Below are 23910 nucleotides of genomic sequence, written 5' to 3'. Positions count from 1 at the left end.
TTCATAATCTCAAGGATTTTAATAGCACTGGCCAATTGAGAATAAAAACAAGTAAAAATAAAGTAAAGGCAAAAGTATCAGGATACATAGGAACTATTAAGTCCTGCTAATTAAATGAGGTAGAAAGCTGACTAACTTATGGGGCTGAATTTTTATTTTCTGAACAGCAGAGGATAAGTTTCGCAGATTCATTAAGAAAGCTGCTTTCAGTTGAAGTATATAAGCAGAAAGGACAGAAAAAATAAATAAATTGTAGCTTCAAAGCTACCGTTTGTTTTGTACTTGGGCTGACATTGGATTAAGGTAATTCTGCTTAAATTCAACGTTCAGACAAGCAGCAAGCAGAATGCTCCTCTGCTGAAGAGGGGTTGTATTGTGGTAATTTAGGAAAAACTTGCCCCAGGAATCTGATTAACTCAATAATTTATGTGCTGCACATGGAATGTAGGCAAGACAACCAAGAATCAAAAGCGAGGTTTACCAGTGGATCAGTTTATGGCTGCTACTCCACTGCCAATGACATGATAAGTGTCTGCAAAACTATCTGGCCTCCCAACAGATGCGGCTCAGACTGCACCCGTGCCCACTGATCCCAGTCAGGATCAGGGCATTACGGCTGCAGTCAGCTCTGGGTTACAGCTCAACCCAAACCTATTAAGAGATAAGTTTTAAGTGAATTTGGCTCCAATGCCAGTTAAAGCAGGCATTCAACAGGGGAAAGAATTAAACCCAGAGGAAAATTTTAAAAAGTGAGGCCAAAGTTCCTGATCACTATCTGCAACCGGACTGAAGTAAAAAGGTGTTCCATTTCTTTCCCCCCCCTCACATCACTTGAAACATTTAAAGTGCAATTTAGGAGCATTTCTGGAAGCAAAAGTTTGCAGTTTTATGATAATTTTTCCACTTAAAAGGTTGTTTCATTATAAAAAACAGGTCAGTACCATCTTCAGTAACCAAGAAATTGCTATAAAAATAGAGATTTGAAAATAGACTGAATTCACATGTACCGGGTACCATTTCTAGTGTAAAATTGCTTTTAGTTTATGAAAAATATTTTTCCTTAAAAAAAAAGCGTAGGCTTACAGTTATTATCCTTAAGAAGGTCCACATGACTCCTTTAGTACCTACTAAACATTATACTCTAGGCTTTTTGACCGGTGGGTCCTGCAGGCTGAACTTAGGAATTTCACAAGAAGAAGCGAAAGGGATTCTTTTGGCTGACACCTTCTTCCCAATTGTTTCAATCTGAAAGAGAAAGCACATTTAGCAAGTGAGCATGGCGAAGTAGCAGAGTCTTGTAGGCAGAACCATGAGGAATACACAAACTAAAGTCAGGGTGGTGACTACATTTGATGAACACTAGCACAGTAGAAGCTGTAACACATTGTGCCCAGGGACAGTTAATACAAGTATTAATACAGAGACTGAAAATAAAAGTGCAAAGAGTTTAAAAATAAAAACCTTTCATGGGTCCCTACTTTGCATATCTAAAGAGCTGCATCCTGCAAATTTAAGCACATTCGTGTGCCTCATCTTCCATAGGACTATCAGTACAAAAAAAATATATTAAAAAAGATATCAAGAGGGAAAGCCATTATAGAAGTAGTCACTGTGCTCAGGGATACACAATATGAAATTGAAATGTGCATCCAGTCTTGTTGATTTTGTTCTAATTGAGACTGGCTGAGATGCTTTCTCAGATTATTCAGGGATTTGGTGATTTTAGTATTAGTCAGATTCTGTCTCTACTAGACATTTTTCAAGGCGTGCTTATACTGTTGAATGCTGATGGCAGAGTCTAATGTAGTCTGGTATTTTGGAGTATGAGTTTTCAAAGCACCAGGAAGGTACTGGAGGAAAAGCGCACTAGTGAAGAGAGACTTAAGCACAGATTGATTTAAATGTAAAGCCTCTCCTGAAGAGAACAGTTTCTCCTCCCCCTCCTTGCTATTCCATCATTTCACTGTGCAGAAGCAGAAACCCTGAAGTATCACCCAGCTGGTTACCTGGAAGCCAATAACTTGCAGCTCGTTATGAAGGTCATCAAGAACTCTCCTACCATCAAAGATAAATGCAGGCTTCAACATCTTCTTGTGAATACGTTCATAATCCAGCTCCTGTAAAAAGCAATTAAAGCATACAGAATAAATACGTAGCTTGACACTGTTTATTTTCCCTTAGTTAAGTTTAAAGATGATATTCTTACCTTAAACATGTCCCATTCAGTGCAAATTACAAGGGCATGAGCACCATCACAGGCTTCATATGGGTCTTTACTTATAGTCACCAGCCGAGACACTGTAACAGAAGGAAAATAAAGTTTTGTTCTGCACACATCTGTGGCAATCTGGTGCACTCCTGGAAAGAGAGTCTTTGTCACCCTATTCGAACAAGGTGAGTTTTGGGTCGCTTGTCTAGAGATGTCTTCTGTCATTAAATAGTGACAATCAAAGTGACAAGCTGCTTTCATTACATTTGTACCTGGCATCCAAATAGAATCTGGTATTTTTGTGTTTGAAGTTAAGCACTCAAGTTTGATTTAAATACAGTCAAGAGCATCTCTAGAACTGGAAGTTACTATCAACTGGTCAAACGCCAACTCCCATAAAGGTTATTACCTGTACAACACCAGTATGCCACAGTTGCTGTTTAATGCTCATTTCACACTAGAAAAAATACACGTCTCATTGCATACATTAAGGGCTGCCTTTATCCCCTTTCTGCCTCAGCAGCTGCCTAGAGACAACCCTCTCATCATCTTCAAATTCAAGGACATTTGAAATAAAACACACCTTCCTCACTACAGGTCATTTCCAGCCACTCTTCAACACTGGAAACAACCTAAGAGGAAGCTCTACAGTAAATTCCAGAATTATTTCTTTACTTCTGCTTTACACAGGCAGGCAAGATGGGACTCAGCACACAACATTGTTCACGGAATAACACTAATGTCTCCTATTACCGGATGTTCTTGTTTTTCTTCCTTTAAATTATGCAGAGAAAACTCTTTTCCATGTATTCAAAGGGGTATTTGTTAAGAGAAAAATGATACAATAGAACAGAATTAGCCTTTGCCTCTAAAAGCTAAGGGGAAAAGAAGAGTTACAGTAATCTTCTGAGCTATGGCAATCTTCTACTGTAAGTGTAACCAACAGCACATCATGCCAGGGTGAAAGTGAATACGCAGTATTTAAACAGACCTTGCATATTTTGAGAATAGGGTGGGGGGTTTTCTTCTTGTTGTGGGGGCATAGAAGCTTTACATGAGCATTCTTACCTTGGTTATCTTCTGAGACACCTGGGTGTGAGAGATCCAAGATGATTTGTTCCTTAGGTACTTTAGGATCATAGATGTGGAGCTTTGCTCCTTCATCCATTAAATACTTGCTAATGTAGATACTGGATGACTCTCTAGGGAAGAGAATTAAACAACTGAAGAACCTGATGTTATGTACTAAATAAAGCAAGTCTTCAAGTGTCATGGTATGCCATGCCAGTGCCTTTATACCGGTTTTACATTAAAAGTCTTAGTGATAATCCATGCCAACAATAAATTAAAAATCTTGAGGGAGGCCAAGAAGAATAATACAAAGGAAAAAAAAAAAAAAAAAAAAAAAAGTTACATCTCTTTTGCTGAATCATGTAAGAAATAGACAGTATGCCCCAGCACTCCTACCAACCATAAGTAACAAGGCATCACTCTCATAAGTGCGCCCCACAAATTGCAGTTGGGGAGAATTTTATCTAGACTGCCCTTTACAGAAAGAGGGAATAAACATCTCTGGGGAAACAAAGCTGAAACTTTGTCTTCAAATAGACATGTAAAGTCAGTTGCAAAACATTTACATTCTTTACTGCGGAGAAGGAAGGACTCAATCATTTCCCATGCAAGTTAAGGGCTAAACACAATGAGTTATCTGTTCTAGCTTCTGAATGATTCAGGTATGTTACAGAGATCAAGAATCAGTTGTCTCAGTGTAGGAACCACTATCCATACAACAAAATAACTCATTCAAAAGAGCTTAAGGATTGATCCCATGTTTGATCTGTTTTCATTAACAGAATTGAGCTGGATTAGCTGCACAGCTGTAACAAGAGTAGGGAATCCACATCAGCACACTGATTTCACTGTCTTACCTGGTGTCCCCAGTATCCTTTTTGAATGCAAACCCTAGAATAGCAATCTTCTTATCAGTGACAGTATTGAACAAACTGTCAATAATACGGGAAGCAAATCTTCGCCTCTGGTAATCATTCATGTCTATTACCTGAAATGGTAAAAAAACATTATGGCTTAGAGATCCATTTTAAACTGTAACTGGATTCTGCTAATAAAGCCAAACTAGTTACACAAGTTTAAAAGAGGCTTGAAAGAGAAAGCCAAGTACTTTTACACAGCATTATAAATAATCAAAAGATAAGTTTAGTTCATTTATGAACTTGAGATAGATACAATTTTAATCAGTGACTACAAATGCATTTATATACATACACACCCCATCTTCTATCAGCTAGTTCAAAGACTAGGCTTTTTCTGGTTTGTGATTTTTTTAAAAAAGTAAGTTACTACATGTTCATTCCAGGCAGAAACATGGAAGGCAGTTTCCGTGTTGAGAGTACCTGATGTCACATGGACATCCCATCGCCAGATGAATATTTCACTACCTGCCATATCTGATTATGGTGAGAACACTTTAGATTTAAAAAAAATACTAACTGATTTTGGTGCAAAAAAACTAGCATGATTAAACTAGACTTGAAAGTGTCTTGGTTTAGTTATTACATAGAAGTAGGTTCACTCAGCTTGGCTGCTTTAGTGCTTTCCTTCTAGCCTGCTTCAAACTTTGATCCCCAGCCTTGGACACACAGGGCACCAGATCGCTGGGAGAACAGGGAAGGCAGGTTCCCCACCTAGTCAATATTTACCATGAACTGACATGAAAGTGTCAGAAAGCAACAGAAAAGTATAGTTCAACTCAAAGCAGGAATTAACAGAAGCTTAACATAGCTAGTGGCTGATGTTATGGAACATAAGGTATAAGCAATACAGAAGGATATTGGTGAGGTGGGTTTCTTTGCAGAAAGGAAATAAAAGCAGTGAAATTATACAAGTCAACAGGGTAAGGTGGTGATGGGGAACATAAGCCTAACAGGTGTCAGGGCAAGAGGGATACATTTCTTTCTGTATGTATGTTGCCAAGTGAAGAAGACTTCAGTCCACTGGCAGTGCCATATTTATGCTGCAGAGAAGGGGTTCACAGTTGCTTATTGTCCATGTGGACTACCTGAGCACTGTGGGCTGGGGTAGATGGACCTCTGCAAGCTGGCAGTGTTCTGAGGAAGAAGGTGCAGGTAAGGAATCACACTACGTGAACACAGCACTTTGGCTGATGCAGTTAGGATAAGGTATTCTTACTGTATGATTTATCCATAGCTTAAGTCATGTCAAAACACTGCAAAGAATTACTCTTAAACCAGAGTAAGAGAACTTAAAAGCAATAAAAGTTTTAAACTAGTTTATGTTAACATAAGCATCATAAGCCTAAAGGGTTCAATGTTAATTGAAAAACAACCCCATACAGAGCAAGCCATAAGCGTTCCTACACATTTGGGCTGCCAAGACTTCGGATAGGTTGCATAAGGGAAGTATCCTAATGATCTCAGAGAACAAAGAGCCAAACCAATTTGTCTGTTGTCTCTTTAAAGACTATTAGTTTTACAATTACCAGATTATCAAGCTAGTGTGGTTAGTTCCTGCAGCTCCCACCACTCCAGTAATTGCCTGCTTTCATTTTATACTCAGTAAACTAAAGGATCTGAGTTTCACAAGTTTGAGGAGTTATGAGTAACACACAGCCACATTTCAGATAATTAGAAAAGAGTACTTTTTGGGGAATAGAGTCCTACAAAACCAGAACTAGGAGTCCAGATATACTTGTACTTTGCATTTTCTATTGCTACTTCGAAACATCTTCCCAGTCCATTTGGTCCAGACAAGTTAATTCACTCCAAATAAAGCCTAAGCACCCATGAATACCAGACTACATTTTTAGGGCTCTCAGCCCAACCCTATCAACACAATCAGTATTTTTAAGGTATCTATATCTTAACACTGAAGTACAGAGAGTACATGTGGACAACACACAAGTTGAAGAAACATCACCCTGTTAAAGAAAAAGTGAAAAGGAAACTTGTACCTGTTGCCAGTATCTGGCTACTTCAGGTAAGTTCAGTGCCTCACAAAGGTACACTAAGTTCAAGACATCCTTCTGAAAACAGCTACCTCCAAACCCTGAAAAAGAAGGCTGTTGTTTTACAGGTGGCTTGCATTAGTAAGGTACTACTCTAACCCAGTCTTTATAATCAAGTAGTTTTTGGCAGTCACTGACAGTCAGCATTATAGTTTTTTTCCCAGGATGTCACTGCTAAGAAATGAAAACCCCTACGAATCTTTCAGGGTCCAACACTGGAGCTACTTTTTGTCAGTTACAAAAGCCTCAATGCCTGCTTCAGATCCCATTAAGTCAATAAAAGTTTTAAACCTGTCTCAATGGATCATAAGAGTCTCTAGATTATAGGATGTTTTTATCAATAGAAGGTAGACAAGCTCCTAGGTTTGCTCACCTCCCACCTAGAGGTGTGTATGAGTATTTCTCAGAATAAGCATGCAAAGATTAGATTCTTCCCCTTCCCCCGACCCCAAATAGCTATTTAATCATAGCCAAGGACCAAAAGATCACCACAGCTAAGAGAGAATTGAAATAATCAGTAGAAGGATCCTTGACCCCAAGAACTTTACTCAGAGTCCCAGAAGCAAAACATTGTAGGATGAATTTTAATAACCAAATTGAATTTTGGAAGTGTACTTACTATATACTTTCACTCATGCATGAACTTCTAAAAGAGGTTATATTTAATAAGGTTATTTTGTGTGGATTTCATGCTTCACATTACCCAGTCTAGAACCCCCTCCATCCTAGACATTTCACCAGAAAGTGTTTGTAATGCCAGTGCTTCACAGCAATGTTTTTCCATGCTGTAGAAGATTTTAGATTATCAGATCATGTATTTCAAAACACTATTAGTAAACCTACTGCAGTAATAAATGGAAGCCCAGAAGGAGGAAAAAAAAAAATCCACTTACCAACACTGGCTTTCAGAAACTTATTTCCAATTCTTTGGTCTGTTCCAATAGCTCTTGCTACTTCTTCAACATCTGCCCCTGTAGCTTCACACAGAGCACTGATGGAGTTAATGCTGCTGATTCTTTGGGCAAGGAAAGCATTAGCTGCCTGTAGATAAGAGAAAACAATGTAGCATAGGAAAAATAATTCTTCTGGAAACCAGGGTGCCCACAGATCGATGAGTGAGATACTAAAGTAATTCTTCATCCAGTACTATGTAGCTTTGCTGAGCAACTAAATGGTAATAAGTAGTTTAATACATAAATGCTAATTAACGAGATCTGAGCAGAATAACCTAATACTTAGCTTGCAGACCTGGAAACATTTTGTGAAGGTAGACAATTTCTGCAGTACTGATTGCTTATTTGGTAATAACACAGCAATAAGTGTGAGGCAAGGATTTCATGGAAAATTGATATCATCTATTAGATCAACCAAGATCATTGGAAAAGATGAATATCCTTTGACACATACTGGGTCCTCCAAACCCTGTCTGTCTTTCCTAGCTGCATCACTCAGTTTCAGTGAGCTGCTTAAGAGCTTCGTCTCACTTGTGTCCTTCACTCACTACAGAGACAAGTGGTGAGTAGTACTAACCAGTTTAGAAAGTTCTGATGACCAGGTGTTGGTTGTGAGGATTTTCTCTTTGGGCACCCAGTGCTCATAAACAGCACAGAGTGCACGGACAGCTTTCTGTCCCTCTGGAGAGTCATCTCCACCAATAAGCACCCTGTCCGGGTTCTTCAGGTCCTTGATGGCTGTTCCTTCTGCGAGGAACTCTGGGTTAGACAGCACCTGCAAGCACACAGGTGAAGCATGAAATAAAGAACAGCTAAAAAGCAAAAGCCAGCACCCTTAAAACACAACTCAAAGATTATGCTTACCTGCAAATCCAAGTTAGGCTTAGTATTGGCATCAAATATTCTACGAATGCTCTCTGCAGCCCGTACTGGAACTGTGCTCTTCTCAGTGACAATTTTGTAGCCATTGGAGTTTTGTACAATTCGTCTAGCACAAGCTTCAATGTATTTCAGGTCAGCGGCTCGGCCTTTTCCCATCCCATAGGTCTTTGTGGGAGTGTTAACCTAGTTACAGATACATAGGCAGAGAAAAAACATTACAGGTCTCTCAGTTTCACCTATTCAGTTGGTCCTGTGTTAGGACAGACACTTTGTTTCCCTGAGCCCGGTTTGGTTCTGCCCCTCAATTACTCTAGTTGCCATATCAGATGAACGGCTATTAGCTTTCTCAGTTACCCATTTTGTCTTCCAAAGAAAGCTCACTGGCCTCTGTTCAAATAGAATTTAAACAAGAACAATTCATAACAGCTCTGCAGGCTTCTATGAAGCTTAGGCCCTATTCTGGACACAGCAATAATTTCTTTATTGCTACAGACAGTCATCTTTTTTTTCCTGTCCAATGTAGGAAGTGTAAAAATTCACATTCTAAGAGTCTTGCAACTAGTGAGGCAGTTAAACCCACTGCAAAGTGGGTTCAAGCCTAAGTGTAGAGCTGCTGAAAATCATAGTGAAGTATACAGGAAAAAAAAAAAAAATATATATATATATATACACACATATTGTTTAGATTAAGACAAGGGTCTTAATCTAAATTAAGCTTAGGTCTTTTTTATTAGAAACTCAAAGAAACAGCAACAACATAAGAACTGCTGTGATTTTACAAATCAGTGACAGGAACCCAGGTGGCAATACATGAGTTGTATTAGTGGCAGTCTTCCAGCCAAGTAGCATTCATTTTAGCCTTCATGAATGGAGAAAAACACCATCAGGAGAGCTCTGTACTGAGGTGCCCTAACAAAGAGAGGATCTCAAGATAAGAGGACTTTAGTAACAAGTCTCAGCTGTGGCCAAGATGAATAGAAGTCAGTCCTTCTGGACTCTGCATTGGGAACAACCTTAAGAGAGGTCACACTGCTTATGTTTGACTGGATCTGCTTCTTAGAGGTGTCAACAGCTTAGAAATATTAAGGCCTCCTAAAGGGAAATTCCTGCCAGCTCCTACCATTAATACACAGCTTCTAGAAATAAGTCACCTTTGTAACCAGTGCTCAGTATATGATTTTGCATCCCAGTATCAGAATCATATCAAACTCCCACGGCCTTCAGTACACTACAATGACAGATCTGCATTAAATCCTGCTCTAGGGCCCCAAATACTTAACCAAGCTAAACATCAGCATTATCATTTTGATTTAAGGCCTGTTGGCCTGCCAGGTGTTCTACTGGCTACAAGAAACCAAATGCAAGATAAAGATAAAATAAAAAAGCTTACTACTACTCCCCACAGTATGCAGAAAGACAAGGAGAAATCTGTGAAACAGTGACATGACTAAATGAATCCATATGATAAAACAAAGGCCTCTTCCCAATATAAAAAAGCAACACATAAAATATACAAACATACATAACCCCCTAAACTTACAGAAATAAATACGAGATCAGCTTCTCTAATGGCATCATCAATACTGGTGGAAAAGAAGAGGTTTTTTCCTCGGCAGGACTCTACCACTTCTTTTAACCCTGGCTGAAAAAAAGGCAGAAAAAAAGCAGTTAAGATTAATGCAATATGTTAGCCTTTTGGGATATACAGAACGGTAAAAGTGCATGCCCAAACAGACAGCATATAATTTCAGACAGAGACTTTTTTGCTCAGTGTGGCATATTTTCAGTCTGTTAGATGTAAAGTAAAGCTTCTGTAGCTTTATACAAGGGCAAAAATAAATAAACCCTTTTCTTAGTCAAGACACCGAAAACAGTCTCAGATTTCAGCCACACTGAGTTGCTATTTACACAACAGGTTTTAGGCTCCAGTTATTCACATGCTTAGCTCTATTGCCATGAACATCAATTAACATCACTCTACAGGTTCTTTAAGTAGATTCAAGAACAAAGTCTTACAATATTCCCAAGGCTGTGGGGAATAAAAAGCGTTTGCAACTCTCCTTGTCCCTCAGCTACACATTCCATGATCTCCCAGACAAATGAACTCAGATCTAATAAACCGATTCACTATTTAAAAACAAACCCATAGAATCAATTTACACTAAGTTGCCTCTTTCAAATCCAACGTCTCCTGTGTCTACCACACATGTTTGTACCAGATTACCAGACTAAATACTAAATTTATCCAGGAACCACACCTACAGTGCAGAAGAATCACAGCCACAATTTGATGAGATTCTTTACAGATACACAGACAATGCTAGAACACTTTTACTTCCCTCAACACCTCCACTCAGACAAGGGGAGCAGGTCATGTGTATGCGAACAAGCCTCTATACTAGGATGGGCTATAGAATGTTTTAGTTTAGATATGTTTGTCATAGATAAGAGAAGCCTTTATATTCTGTTTGATAACGAAGTCACACACACTGTAACCTTGCAATCAAGTCTATAACTTGTGAGATGCCTATCATGACATGAGGTATTTGAATAAGTGCCAGGAAGGCAAAGGTTCACTGTAGACAGAGAGGGGAAAATGAAGTAGAAGCTTTCTTACGCAAGGCATTATTGCTGTCTCACTGTATACCAGATATCTAACTGAAAAGGAAAAGTCAACACAGGCAGAACAACCTGTCAAATATTTCATCTATAGTCTTATTGGGACGCACATGGAGAGGTAGCTCACTGGAAAGTGAAAGAATTTCATTGTACCTTCTGACACTGGAAAGAAAAAAAAATGAAATAAAAATACAAAAACCTCTGTGTGCAATGACTCAAATTTACAACTGTCTGAACTAGTTCTTGGCAGTTTTTGTACATTCTTTGTAAGGAAAGGACAGTTCCAGGAAACAGATGTGCTGTTCAGTGTTTTTCTTCTTGCATGTGTGCTTTTAGCTTTTTCTTTTTTTTTTTTTTTTTTAAAAAAAAGAGCCAAGATTATTTTTACTTAAGCTCTAAGTGTTAGTAGTTTAAGTGATAAGACCAAACATAGTACTTCCCTTTGTGATCTTTTTTTCTAGTCTTGCTAATCTGAGCATTACACACATTTTCCTTTGAATATGCTTGACAAAGGAAGTCTACTCATCTCTGCTTAGAGTCAAACTATTTTTGTGTATTTTTTTTCTGCTCTTACAAACTGTTACAGTACAGACAGGATTCAGAAGACTTGTTATAGCCAGAAGAAGCAGTAACTGTTAGTAACAGCACCTAGTCATTGGGAGCCAAATGAAGATAAGTTTTCATTCCCATTTAAGAACAGAACCTGAACCTAGAACAATTATATCTCACGAAACAATGAAGAAGAGAGAGAAGACTGAAGGACAGAAATCCTCTTTAGCATTAGGGAAGTACTTACTACACTTTCAAATTAAAGGCCTTCTGTAACAAAGGAAAAAACAGTATGAAGCTTTTAGAAATCATTTTAATATGTCCTAATATTCCTAGGCTAAATTGGAGGTCTATGGTATAAGCAAGTCAGGAATATGACTGTCCTCATCTAACAACATGGTTAAGATAGGCAGCACAGGCTAGATTTTGCCAGCATTCAGAACAGAAAAAGCTTATCACCCACTATTACACATTAATGTTGTGCAATAACACAACAGATATCTATAACTGAGTAAGAGGAGTACATTAAATACGGTCACAAAAGTCAGCATGATTTAGCACAACTCACTAGGAAAACAGTAATGTTTGTCATTACTAGGCCATTGGTAAATAATCTTTAAGCACCCTCCCACACCAGATATCAAATTCTTGTTTCAAAAATCGGATTTAATGAGTGGCTGTTCCAGAACACTCATTTTGAAGGCCATCATTGTGCTACACGTATGGAGCTTCAGAAGCAGGCCAAGAGGAGGTGCCATGCAGTGGAAGGGAAGCAAACGCAGGGCTGCCTCAAAGGAGAGATGCTAGTGAGACAAGTTTACCTCGTAAATGGGAAGCGTGTCCGAATTCCAGGCGTTGATTCTGGCCTCGTTGACATCCACGACAGTAACGGTGATATTGGGGCACATCTGGGCAATCACACTGCAGGTCGGCCCTCCGACGTAACCAGCACCGATGCAGCAGATCTTCTTGATTTCGAACATGATTGCTCTGGCAAGAAGGGGAAACAAGAGAAGCGGGGGTCACAACTGGGAGCCGCCGGCCAGCCAGCTGCCTTGAAAGGAAACCTCAAAGCATCCGTGCTCCTCCGCTGGGCTGCCACAAAGAAGCGCGTTCATACAGCTGGATTCTGAAAGCCAGCTGCAATTAATAAGGAAAGCTTTCATATCCAGAGCATTGAGGAAGCGTTTTTGGCTGCCAACCCGCAGCACAAATACCCCTCTTCAGCCGGGGAAGGGCCGGGGGCACGGGGGAAGGGCTCGGGGCCCCCAGCGGCGGGGAGGGAAGGGGAAGGGAAGGAGAAAAGCGCCTCGGCTGCGGCCTCCGCAGCCCGGGGAGGGCGCAGGCCGGCAGCTGCGGGACTTACAGCCTGCGGGCACCGGGGCTGAAGCGATGGATGCTCGGCGAGCTCAAAGCGACGCTCCGCTGCGAGCCGGGCGGCGGCTATTTAAAGGGCCGCCGCGGGGCTGAGGCGGCTGCTTCATGCCGTGGAAGCCGAGCGAGGCCCGGCCCCGGTTCCTCCCTTCCCGCGGGGCCGGGGCGGAGCGGATCGGAGCGGAGCCCGCCCTCCTCCCTCCCTCCCTCCTCCGGCCCCGCCGGCGAATGGGCGCCGGACACCTCAGGCGCCGAGCCCGCCGCGCAGGCCCCGCCGCCGCCCCGCCGCTGAGGGGCCGCAGGGCCCCCGGGCCCGCCTGGGGTCTCCGCGGCCCGGCCCCGCCGCAGCCGCCTCCCGCAGCCGCCTCCCGCAGCCCCCCGGTGTGAGGAGGCTGCGGGCAGCGCCCGGGGCGATCGGAGGGGATGGCGGCGTGTGGGGCCGGGATCGCCTCTTGTGTCGCCTCAGGGGGTTGTGAGGGAAGGACTGCGCTTTGGCGGCCAAATATGGGTGTGAGGCATGTCTGGTTCTTCGGCTGTGCTTACCAGAAAATAAAATTAGAATCACAGAATCATTAAGGTTGGGAAAGACCTCCAAGATCATCTGGTCCAACCACCCCCCAGCACCAATATCACCCACAAAACCGTGTCCCTAAGCACCATGTCCAACCTTTCATTGAACATCCCCAGGGATGGTGACTCCACCACCTCTGTGGGCAACCAGTTCCAGTGAAATACATTGTTCCTTCTCCCTCCTGTACTACAGGACCCTCTGAGCAAAGAAGTGTTGTTACAAAAGTGAACAGGTAACAATGAAAATACAGCGTTTAAAGTCCAGTGGCAAACTTTGCCACAATAAGGCACTGCAATGAACTCGCACTTTCTTGCCCTCATGATCTAGGCACTGCCCAGGAATCTGGTGCCTGTTTGTATCAAAGTTCTTGGATATGACTCTTGCCTTTTGTATAAACGGCATGTATTTGTGTTATACTTAGTCTGACCTTGGGATTGGAAAGATTGTGAAAAATCTCCTGCCTTCTTCTCCAGTCTCTTAGAAGATTACTTTTGTGTGGCAACTGCAATACTGTAGCCTTTATGCTTTTAAGAGATCACTACTTCTATGTCAAATGTTTCCAGATTAGATGGGTAATACATGTAAATCCTAGCTGACAATGTTGACAAGTATTGCCTTGTTCTCATATGGCGTTTTAACCCATGGATGTTAAAGTATGTTTAAAACAGATTGGATTCAGTATTTCTGTTTTATATTTTACTGTGTTACTATTTTACTCTGAAAAAAGATCTGCTCTTTCCCTAGAAGACTCTGTGCTTACCTAAGTGAGAACATATCCTAACTCACTGGTCCTTTAGAAATAGTACCACAAAATGTGTGTGTTTTGACTGAAAGAACCTACTCAAGTTCTAGTCCCAGGGCAGGATCCTGGTAAGGTCAGCGCGGTTAGCCAAACAGCTCCCTGACGAGGCTATAGGGTTCACTGTGTTTATCCTGAAGTAAAAACAAGTAATGCCTTGTCTCATTGCTAATTTGCACAGATGTCTCAACTTTGAACGCATCCTTTTTTTCCGAGGAAGACCGATCCTAGGCCAAGCAAATTAAACCACAGTGAGTTCTCACTCCTGAGTCAGTCCAACAGCCTTATCTATACCGTCATCTTCAAAACCTCTGCCTATCTATCTCTTGGAATAGCTAAAATAGCTGTCCTAGAATAGCTAAAAATGCATGAATTTGTACTAGACCATACTTCATCTGGTCTCTGCACATTCAGCATGCAATCCTTGAAGCAAGTCATGGAGCCCTGTGCTTTTTCTTAGCAAAGGGCCTTCTTGATAGACTATATTGTCACACTGCCTGCTGATGGCATGCATCTTGAATTCTCTTTGGCAGGACTACACAGTCCTTACAAAGTCCTTATGAGGGGGACTGCTGCTTTTGCTGTTTCCCCGTAATCTCTACTCTAGTGGTTATGGCACTGCTGCGAGGGGGAAAATGCAGGGCTTGAAGCCACTGGAATTAAAGTAACAATGTCTTGTTACTGAATAATCTAACGTCTAAATTAGTGTTTCTTTCTTTCTTTCTCTCGCTCTCTTTTTTTTTTTTTTTGTTTTTGTTTTTGTTTTTGGTTCAGGTAGACCCATCATTTACCAGTATATAGAATGTTTTACAACACTGCACAGAGGCAGTAAACATTCTGTAATGCTTTGGGGCATACCTTTGAACCTTCTGAAGCTCGCTGCTTGGGAAACACAGCCCTGGGCTACAGGCAAAACAGATGAGGCTGGTTTACTTCTGGCCACACTTTAAAATAAGTGTGAATTCTGCTCTGTTCTTTTGAAGGCTATGTGCAAGTTGTGAGTCTTTTTGCAGTTCAGGGGTAATAACTCAAATAACATGAGGGATGGTATTTCAGGTGTATGTTTTTCTTTAGCCTGACAAATTCTGATTCAAGATAGATGTCTTCTAATAGTGAAATAAATTAGTACTGACACAGTTCAGAGATTGTCCATCTCTGAAAAGCTTTTCTATCTTCTAGTGAAAATAAATAAATAAAATAAAATAAAATAAAATAAAGAAATTAATTAATCTAAATCCTGTGGTTTGTGCTATATGGGATGTCAAAACAGATGTTCACTGTAGCCCAGACTGGCTTTATAATTTAAGAGTTTAATATGTATATTATGCAGGTTTTAAACTAAAATACTCCCTTAGCTAATTGCTGAAAGATATCTTGGTGGGTCATCCATTCAGTTAAACAACAGCATCAGTGAAGGACTGCCACTATCCTAAATAAGTTTCCTGCAAACTGAATCAAAGCTTTCTTCATAGTATTCATCCTCTTTTTGTCTCTCTCTCTCTCTCTTTTTTTTTTCGTTAAGTTCCTGTGTGGCATTCTGGAATCAAAAATCGAGAAATCTTACTGATAAGACTGATGAGTCACTGTTCATTCATTCAGAATTTTACATTTTTAAGACTGACATTTGCACAATAATTTAGCTATAACTAATCTATACTGATGACAGCACTGCTCACGTACACATCCTGCTGGAAGATCACCTTTTTAGATCCTGATATTAACAGCCTGCACTGCACTTCGTGGAGGCATCCACGTCCAAGAAAGTTTGGTAACTACCATGAGTCATACGTACATGCTTGAGGACAACAGGCATTTTTAGAGGTATTTGGAACTCTTAGAATGCAGATACATATCAGAGAGAATTAATAACCTAGTCAATAACCTAGTGTTAGGGGATGGACCCCAAAAGGTATATAAAAGGAAAAGATACATCTCCTTATGTACCTAAAGGCACATCTTCCCTGTGTGCTCAGGTCTGCATTAATCTAATCAAGCCTGATTCAGCTCAGTTGCCTATCTCATATTTAAACTTGACCTGATCCTGAAAATTAGCAGTCCCATTGCTACATGCTCTCAGAGACCTCGTCTTTAATGTGTGTTCAAAGTCTAACACAGCAGGATCAAGCTGCATACAAGCCAAAGATTTAAGACTGCTTCATTCAAAAACACTTGGCCAAGGGAAGTGGTAATGTCCTTTTAATATAACAGCTTAGCAGCCAGAGCATGTACCAGAAGCATGAGATCTGGTGCTGTGTTATTTTCCTGTGAAAAATGGCGGGGTGGGCTCAAGGCCACGTCTCCGCCCCTGCAGAAGCCGTGGAGCTAAGGGTGATGGGGATGCCAGAGCTGGGCGGAGGGGCCACTCGTCACCTCTCATACACAAACTGTTCCATGACACAGGAGAGAAATCATGACTTATGAAGGATTTGTGGGATGAGAGGAGGGGAAGGTATAAAAAATAATAATAATAAAAAAAAGCATACGAGTTCATGATTGTGTAATCTCCCGGTCAGCACCCTGACGTTGGAGGTGAAAGGAAAGGCAAGCAAGGAGCCTTGGATATGAAAGACGTTTTGTTTCTTATATAGTGAGTGTCTAATGTCAGATTAATTCCCTGCCAGCTTTAGCTGATCATTAACTAAAGGCAGCTGTGTTTGTGCAACCAGTGTGTGACACTGACATCTGACACAGATTCAACAAACACCATTGTCTATACAGCCTTGCTTTAGCTTCTCGCACAGCCCAGCCAGGACATCCCCCATGTAACACAGAAATCCGAGCTATTGGGCAGCAGTCCCAGAGCGAGGGACAAGAGCACCCAGAAGACTTGCCCACAGACCTGTTGGATCAGTGTCTGAATCTGTGCTTTGTGTTTTACAATGCTGAGAGAAGGAAGGAGACGCAGCTAAATAGATTACACGGGGACGTGTGGGACTGGGCATGTGCGCTCCTCTGGAAAAGGAGCACAGCTGCGTGACGAAAACCATACAGCAGTTTTGGATACTTGCGAGGAGGATGTGCTGCTGGGTGCCAGCGCTCCCACGTGTGTTTAGAGCCAACCATAACAGCTCCTGGCGCAGAGGCAGAGCCACGAGTCACGATGAGACAGAGGAACTCATTTTCTGCCTGGCACGCTGCGGCCTATGCACTCGTCTCACCTCTGCCTCTCCTGCTCATCAGAGCATTGACTCCGCTCTTGGGTCTGACCCTTTGAAAGCTCAAACTGTTTATGAATAATCTGATATGGCGTTTTTGTAGTGACAACCAGCACCTCCAATCTGCAATTATTTGTCCCCAGATGCAGTGAGTTTGAGGTCAGGGTCAGCATGCCTTTTCATACAAAGCCTAGGACATCTGGACAACTGGACTCACAGACAATACTCCGACATAAATAAAACCACAAACCCATGCAGAATTAAAATAACCTTTAAAAATCAAAGACTACCCTGAAACCTTATGAGAATGTCCTTTCAAACCCTATGCTTTTATTTATTGCCTGACAAACTTTTATTTTCCAGTATATGACCTTCCTCTAATTAGATTATTTAAATCTCTTTGTATACACAGAAATTATTCACACTTCCTCCCAGGCATGATTACAGTTGAAGGCCTTATCTATTGTTTAGTAAATACCTCTTTTTTCTTTTTTTTCTTCTGATGTTCTTCTGGAAACCACAAGCATTATACCAGACATCAAAGCTCTTCCTTCAGAAACAGGGCTGTGGGCAGCAGAATTGCCATTATGAATATGGAGCATAATAATCTCCCAACAGGAGGGAGATTTCAGGCCTAACAACCACTTCAATAAAACAATAAGGAAGTTTTAAATGCTAAAAGTAGTGCAATGGACATAAGAACAGTCAGATAGGGAACTGCTTTTCATCACAGCCCCATTGGAAATCATCTTGTAGCATGACTTCTTTGAAGGATTTTCCTTAGTCATGTTGTCCCATTGCCTTAACAATTTTCACATAAAATAGGCAAAGGTTTGATCTACTGTTTTAGAATAGCTGAAAGCAAATTTGGCTTAATCTCTTTCTCCTACATACTGAAGCCCCAAAGAAGAAATCAGCCAGGGGGGTGTCAGACGTAAGCTATGTTTGTAATTTAATTTGCAAGCTAATATTTCTTCAAGGGGGAAAAATTCATTTGAAAATGAAATGAAAAAGGCTAGGAAGGCTAGGAATAACTAAGAATTTTGAACAACAACAACAAAAAAAAAAACAGATTTTTACTCACCACCCCCACCACAACAAAAAATCAGATTTTTATGTGTTACACAAAGCACTTGGTAGCGTCCAGTCCTGTGAGGGTTTCTGTGGGTCATTTCCTTGCCAGTCGTATTTAGTCGATCATTTATCATTTCATCTACAAGTTCTGCTCTTAACTGAGGTTCCGTATGTTTTCTAATTTTATTTTATTTATTAAATTGAACCACTGTCTGTGACCTTTGCAATGATATGGAGTGTTTTTTTTGTTTCTTTTTCATCAACCTGCTCAAGAAATACATTTTTCTGGCTCTCACATCTTCTCTTAGATTTTAAGGAGTTTTTTTCAGAAGAAATATTAGAGGAAATTTTTTAAAAACTTCAAGAATTTTAAAGCAGCTATAAGTCTGAAAACTCCATTATTCATCTGTTTCATCATTTATAGCTTGGAGGACATAACACAACCTGTAAATGCAAAAGCCTTTTTTTTTTTTTTTTTTTTAAGCTTGCTACTTGTCATCTTTGACTAGTAATTATTGCCCTATTTCCAATTAACATTATGTAAGATATAACTTTCTATACAAGCAAGAATAATGATACCTTTAAAAAGTTGTTTATATATATATATATATGTTGTGTTGATATTTATTGCCATGCATTGAAGTACATTTCTTTCAGATGCCCTCTGACCAACACTCTTATCTGTGGATGTTAAAAATGCAATGTGGAAGCCAGATTCTAATGGCTATGCCTTATTATGAAGTGTCTGCTATGCCAACAGGCAATAATTTTGACGCAAGATCAAGCAACAGGCTCAACTATTCTTGAATGGCAAGAGCCAGATCTTCAGCTTATGTTGATCAGCACAAGTCTCCAGAAGCCAACAGAGCTGTGCCGTTTTACAGGTGAGGATTTGGTTCACTACAGGACACCGCTTCTTCCCCAGCCCCAAGTTCTATGTCTCTGCAGTGAATTGCATTGTTTGCTGTTACTGAACAAGTAGGGGCAGGAAGAAACAATCTAAGTGGTCAGTTTGTGCAAGGAATCCACTTCATGTTAATGGAGTATTTTGCAGTAATGATTTGATGCATTTCTCCCAAACATACTGTATAGGATATTGTTTTTTCAGGCTCTAAGGCAGAGTAATTTCCTCTACTTGCCTGGTGGTCTTGAGCAGCCAGGCTCATGCAGATCCATTCAACAAAGTGAATTTAAATTTGTGGATTTTTCTCATTTCCTTTCCGCATGACTTTTCGCAAAAGGTATGTGTATTCTTGGCAAATATTTCAATAAATGTACCTAAAATTAAAATTGGAAATAGAAAGATTAGTTTCAGTTTTAGGGGTTATTCATATTTGTAATCTCACGTTCAAGTAAAAGGACAGACTTGGTGAGCAGACATTAACAATCCCTGACTGAGATCATACATGCCTAAAGCATGTTATTAAATCATTATTACTAAAGAAAAATCCAAATTTTGCTTCTGATTCTCTGGTATTTATAGTCACTCTCTCTGGATAGTTGTATATTATTTTAAACCCTAATACTCCTCTGACCTGAGCTGCTGCTGGCGCAGTGCTCAGCAATTTGTGCTCTGAAGGGAGGAAGCAGCAACATTTCTATTTTTACTGGTACTTATTTCAAATCACCTAAGAAATTCATAGGTTGGTGCAGTCGTACATCTTATACAATGTAACAGACCGAGACAAAAGGTTACTAATGATTGCTATTTATTTTGTTTAGTCAATAAAAAGTGCATAGTACAAGCCCTTTATCCCAATCCAAGTATTCAGTAAAATATTACTAGGAAACCGCAAATGGCACAGATGATTTTTTGTTTGGCATAATTCAGACATTTTAAACCACTGATTTACATTAGATACATCACATCATCACTCTTCCTTTTTCAATAATGAACATTACAAGGCTAAGTGATCGGCAGACAATACATGAATACATTTGATTTCTCATTTCAGAGTATAGTAATTGTGTTAAGCAGACTCTAAAAATACTATTGTTTTAACGAAGTTCTAAGCTAAGGTATAATTGTAAACTTTCCTCCATATTTCCCAAGTTGCTACAACTTGTGTCTCTTACTATCTGAGCTTAAAACCGTTATTAGAGAATTAATTATATCCCGAAGCTTCACATCCCACTAATCTCTTCCACGCTTCTTTTCAAAATTTACCATAAGCACCTGTAATCATGATACACTTATGTCAGCAAACCACATCACTGAAGGACAGATTTCTGCCACCCTTACCAAAGCTGCTACTAGTACATTATCTCAGAGTAGTCCCACAAGCTTCAGTGCAACTACTGGGTGAGTAAGGCACTATTTAACATGAATAAGAGTGGCAAAATACAGTCCCATCATTAGTTACTTTTCATTAAGAGTGGTGATCTGGAGGTTGTGTGTTGGAGAGAGTATCTGAATTTAAAAGGCATACATTTTGATTTGGGATAGTGGCCTGGCTCTTTAGTAAAACATTTCACAATAAAATATTCCAATGATTTTCTTTTACATAGAAAATTTAAAATAGCAATTTACATGAGGAAAGCATACAGGTATAAAATCACTGGGACAATTACTTAGAGGAATTTCAAGCAAAGACAGTTCATTTAAATGTAAAACACAACGTTACTCTGAACAGAAAGTTCATTTGCCAAGACCGCTAGGGAGCATGTGGTGAGTTTTACAAATACATCCAGAGACATTTACATAAAGCAAGAACGATCCTCGTGAGTGAGGAGCATCTGCTGTAAATCTCACTAACGTCCAGCAGGATGAGGAGTGGCTCGCTCTGGCTGAAATGAAGCCTGTCTCATTTTTATTTATTTATTTAATTTTTAAATCAATTGGAAGCCTGTTTTATGCATCCAGTAGTAAAGGATTCTGGCCAAAAATTCTTGGGGAAAAGGTCAGTGTAGTAGATACATATTTTCTTGTTGGTTCAACAAAATGAGGCAGTATTACTAGCTTTGTTCCAAAAAGTATTCCAAACAGAAACATACAAGGCAAAAAGCAAGCACAGTCAGACCGCTTGTCCCAGTGACATCTTTACACAGTGTTTGTGGCCTGGGAACCATCAGACACAACGGGACAAACTCAGTTTCTCTGCTGCATCTCCATTGCTTTACAGAGCAATGCACGGATGTCAATGAGAGCACCTGGCCCAATTTTCTTCATATGTTTGATTTTTAATTCATGCTCCTGTGCTTAGGAGCACGCTATTCCACAGAAATTCAAAGGGCGATTACATCAAACTAGAGAAGCCTTTCTTCAGGCCTACACTGCACCTTTGCAAGGAGGCTTAGCTGGCCCACTGTTTACCCTGAGGAGGGAAACCCTGTGCCTGTCAACCATGGGATTTGATATGAGATTTTTGTTAGAGCCCATTAATACAAACCTTTATACACCTTCAGCTCTGTAACTAAAGTCCTCATGAAATAAGGTTTCTAGAGTAAGGCCTTGAATTCCCATCTGCCTGTTCTACTGACCTTTATGGAAAGAAGCTTCGTGTTGGTAACATAAAAATGTTCTTTACATTATTCTCATCAATTTTTCATATTGATCAAGAAAAATATACAGTGTTGCTTTTCTGTACATCTTTAAAATGTTCTTAAATTAATGTACATAAAAAAGTCATTCCCATTTGCTACAATGGGAGATGTGCACCAGTACGTGCACAGCCACACATACACACACATAAACACACCACACATACGCACAAGTAGTAGCGGGAATAGACATGCCATATGTAGTCACCTGCAATTTTGTTATTCTACAATTACAACCAGTAGATAAGAATGAAATGTTAGGAATTGCTGATAATGTACAAGTGAAAAAACTGAACATCCAGGACGTGTTGCATACCAGAAGTTGGTAACCTCTTGGTATGATTTCATCCTGCCCAATATACATTACTTCATGGCTAAGAACTTAAAATAATGACTATTAAATGACTATACCAGGACAGAAAATTCTGCCAAGTTCTTCTCACTAGATTTCTCTTCTCATAAAGTCTATAAGTAAATAAATCTGATTTTGGAATATATATTTTTGAAAATATATTGAATAAGATGCATCATTTATTAAAGTAGAAGATTAAATTAATTTCATTTTTGGTGGTAATATATTTTGTGTACAGTTCCCAATACATATGTCAAGAATTTGACAGTAGCAGTTATATCACATTCACTTCTTTGCACACACACACAAACATACAGTTTAATTCTAGTGGAAAATCCGTGCTTTTGCCAACAATCCTGAAAACTATATTAGCAGTCCAAAGACCAGGCTAAAAGCTGCTCTGAACCCAGGGCAAATATAAAATAATTTCATTTTTTCACAGCACAACTAAGCTAATAGTTGCAACCATAATATAACTCTCAAAAGTATACTGGAGAAAAAAAATATGGATTAATTTGAAGAAAGATCAGTAATTTTTTCCATTATTACAGATGCACAGGGATTTTCATTTTCTTTCAACGCATATCAGAAACCACTGCAAAGAAATTAAGATCACTGTAACAAGACAGAGTGGAATGTCCACAGTTACGGTAACAACCAAAAAAACCCTGCAACGCCTTATCATTACTCAAATTATAACCTACCAGGAACTGTAGTAACATACAAAGCAAAAATTTACTTAAAATTGAAGTAGCTAAAAGCAGCTCATGTAGATAACTGCTGAATTCTGCTCTATATAAATGAGAAAAGAACAGTATTGAATGGGGTTTTGGAGTAATCTGGTCACTTCATCCATTTGGTCGTGCAAGGTTTTAGCTGCTGAACTTTTCTGATCCTGAAAGCTCTAGTCCACTGGTGGGGCTGGTGGCTCTTGTCCCTAGGGGAAGGAAGGAGAAAATGAAAAAAAGCATACACAGGATTAAGAACAGTACCTCACAAAACAAGATTTACCAATGAAAAAATGAAAAAAACTCAGGAGACTTTTTTCTTTTTCACATTTTCATGCTTCAATTTTGTTTACTTACCTAAAATCTATGATACATAAGAAGGCAGGAGGCAGTTCCAGCCAGAGACAGTGTCCACAGAACTTCCTTACCCACCCTCAGTCACCTACGCGTACGCACCTATGCACCTTAGCTCCATCTGATGGCAAACCTCAGAGTTGACTTTTGTGATTCTGCATTCACTTTGGTTTGACTTATTTACATTATTAATAGAGTTCCAAGAAAATGGAGAAGAAAGTACAGGAAAAACAATTTAAGGGAAAAAAATGACTGCAACGTGATCTGTATTAAAACCAAATACATTTAAACTATTATAGTCCCTCTAAAACACTTACATGACGTGGGCTGGTGGGCTTTCCGGCTGTATTGGAATCTCTCAGATTACTAGGTCTCAGTAGGAACAAGACAAATGCAATCACAACCCAGGCCATCACTATCATGGCAAAGCTGATGCCATTGTCACTGGAGAAATTTGGTCCTGGCACTACAGACAAGGAAAATTCAAGTTATAAAACAGAGAGACAGCAGAGATCTTTACTCAAAATGAAAACAAAAATACAACATAAATATCAGAAAAAAGGTAAACGTTTTTCAATCCCATTTTCTAGTTAGTACTTCCTTTTGTGTTTAAGGCAAGTAATTCTTGGTTAGTGTCACTTCTTTTAAAAGATCATATTCATCTGGTAGACCTTGCAGCTTGACCACCATGCATGAAGTCTGTGGCACA

General features: G+C 39.9%; 2 protein-coding genes across 2 annotated transcripts in view; both read right to left on the bottom strand.

Annotated features, from left to right (window-relative positions):
- Positions 1 to 12801, bottom strand: UGDH (UDP-glucose 6-dehydrogenase). Its single transcript, XM_035324440.1, has 12 exons — positions 12621 to 12801; positions 12076 to 12244; positions 9627 to 9728; positions 8069 to 8269; positions 7782 to 7979; positions 7145 to 7292; positions 6198 to 6292; positions 4138 to 4268; positions 3278 to 3411; positions 2207 to 2298; positions 2007 to 2117; positions 1 to 1245 (listed from the first exon to the last, which is right to left on the bottom strand). Exons 2-12 carry the CDS (start codon positions 12235 to 12237, stop codon positions 1135 to 1137), a joined length of 1485 nt encoding a protein of 494 aa, XP_035180331.1. The 5' UTR covers positions 12238 to 12244; positions 12621 to 12801; the 3' UTR covers positions 1 to 1134.
- A 7118-nt stretch (positions 12802 to 19919) lies between these two features.
- SMIM14 (small integral membrane protein 14) overlaps positions 19920 to 23910 on the bottom strand; it is a 38783-nt gene continuing 34792 nt past the window's right edge. The window contains exons 4-5 of the mRNA XM_035324846.1: positions 23519 to 23667; positions 19920 to 23056 (exon numbers count right to left, since the gene is read on the bottom strand). Of these exons, the coding sequence (XP_035180737.1) occupies positions 23024 to 23056; positions 23519 to 23667 (182 nt within the window). The 3' untranslated portion in view covers positions 19920 to 23023. The remainder of the gene's footprint in view (positions 23057 to 23518; positions 23668 to 23910) is intronic.

Source organism: Oxyura jamaicensis, chromosome 4 (assembly GCF_011077185.1).
Source record: "Oxyura jamaicensis isolate SHBP4307 breed ruddy duck chromosome 4, BPBGC_Ojam_1.0, whole genome shotgun sequence".
In the NCBI taxonomy this organism is placed as follows: domain Eukaryota; kingdom Metazoa; phylum Chordata; class Aves; order Anseriformes; family Anatidae; genus Oxyura; species Oxyura jamaicensis.
Note: the sequence above shows the minus strand (reverse complement) of the source record. Positions and strands in the feature narration are given on the sequence as shown.

Excerpts from the sequence above, each read along its gene's own strand:
- UGDH (XM_035324440.1), bottom strand. The coding sequence starts at position 12,237 with ATGTTCGAAATCAAGAAGATCTGCTGCATCGGTGCTGGTTACGTCGGA. Across the intron at positions 9,729-12,075 it reads ACACGCTTCCCATTTACGAG|CCAGGGTTAAAAGAAGTGGT; the intron begins GTAAACTTGTCT and ends CCTTTTTTTCAG. Across the intron at positions 6,293-7,144 it reads GTTTCTGAAAGCCAGTGTTG|GGTTTGGAGGTAGCTGTTTT; the intron begins GTAAGTGGATTT and ends CTTCTTTTTCAG.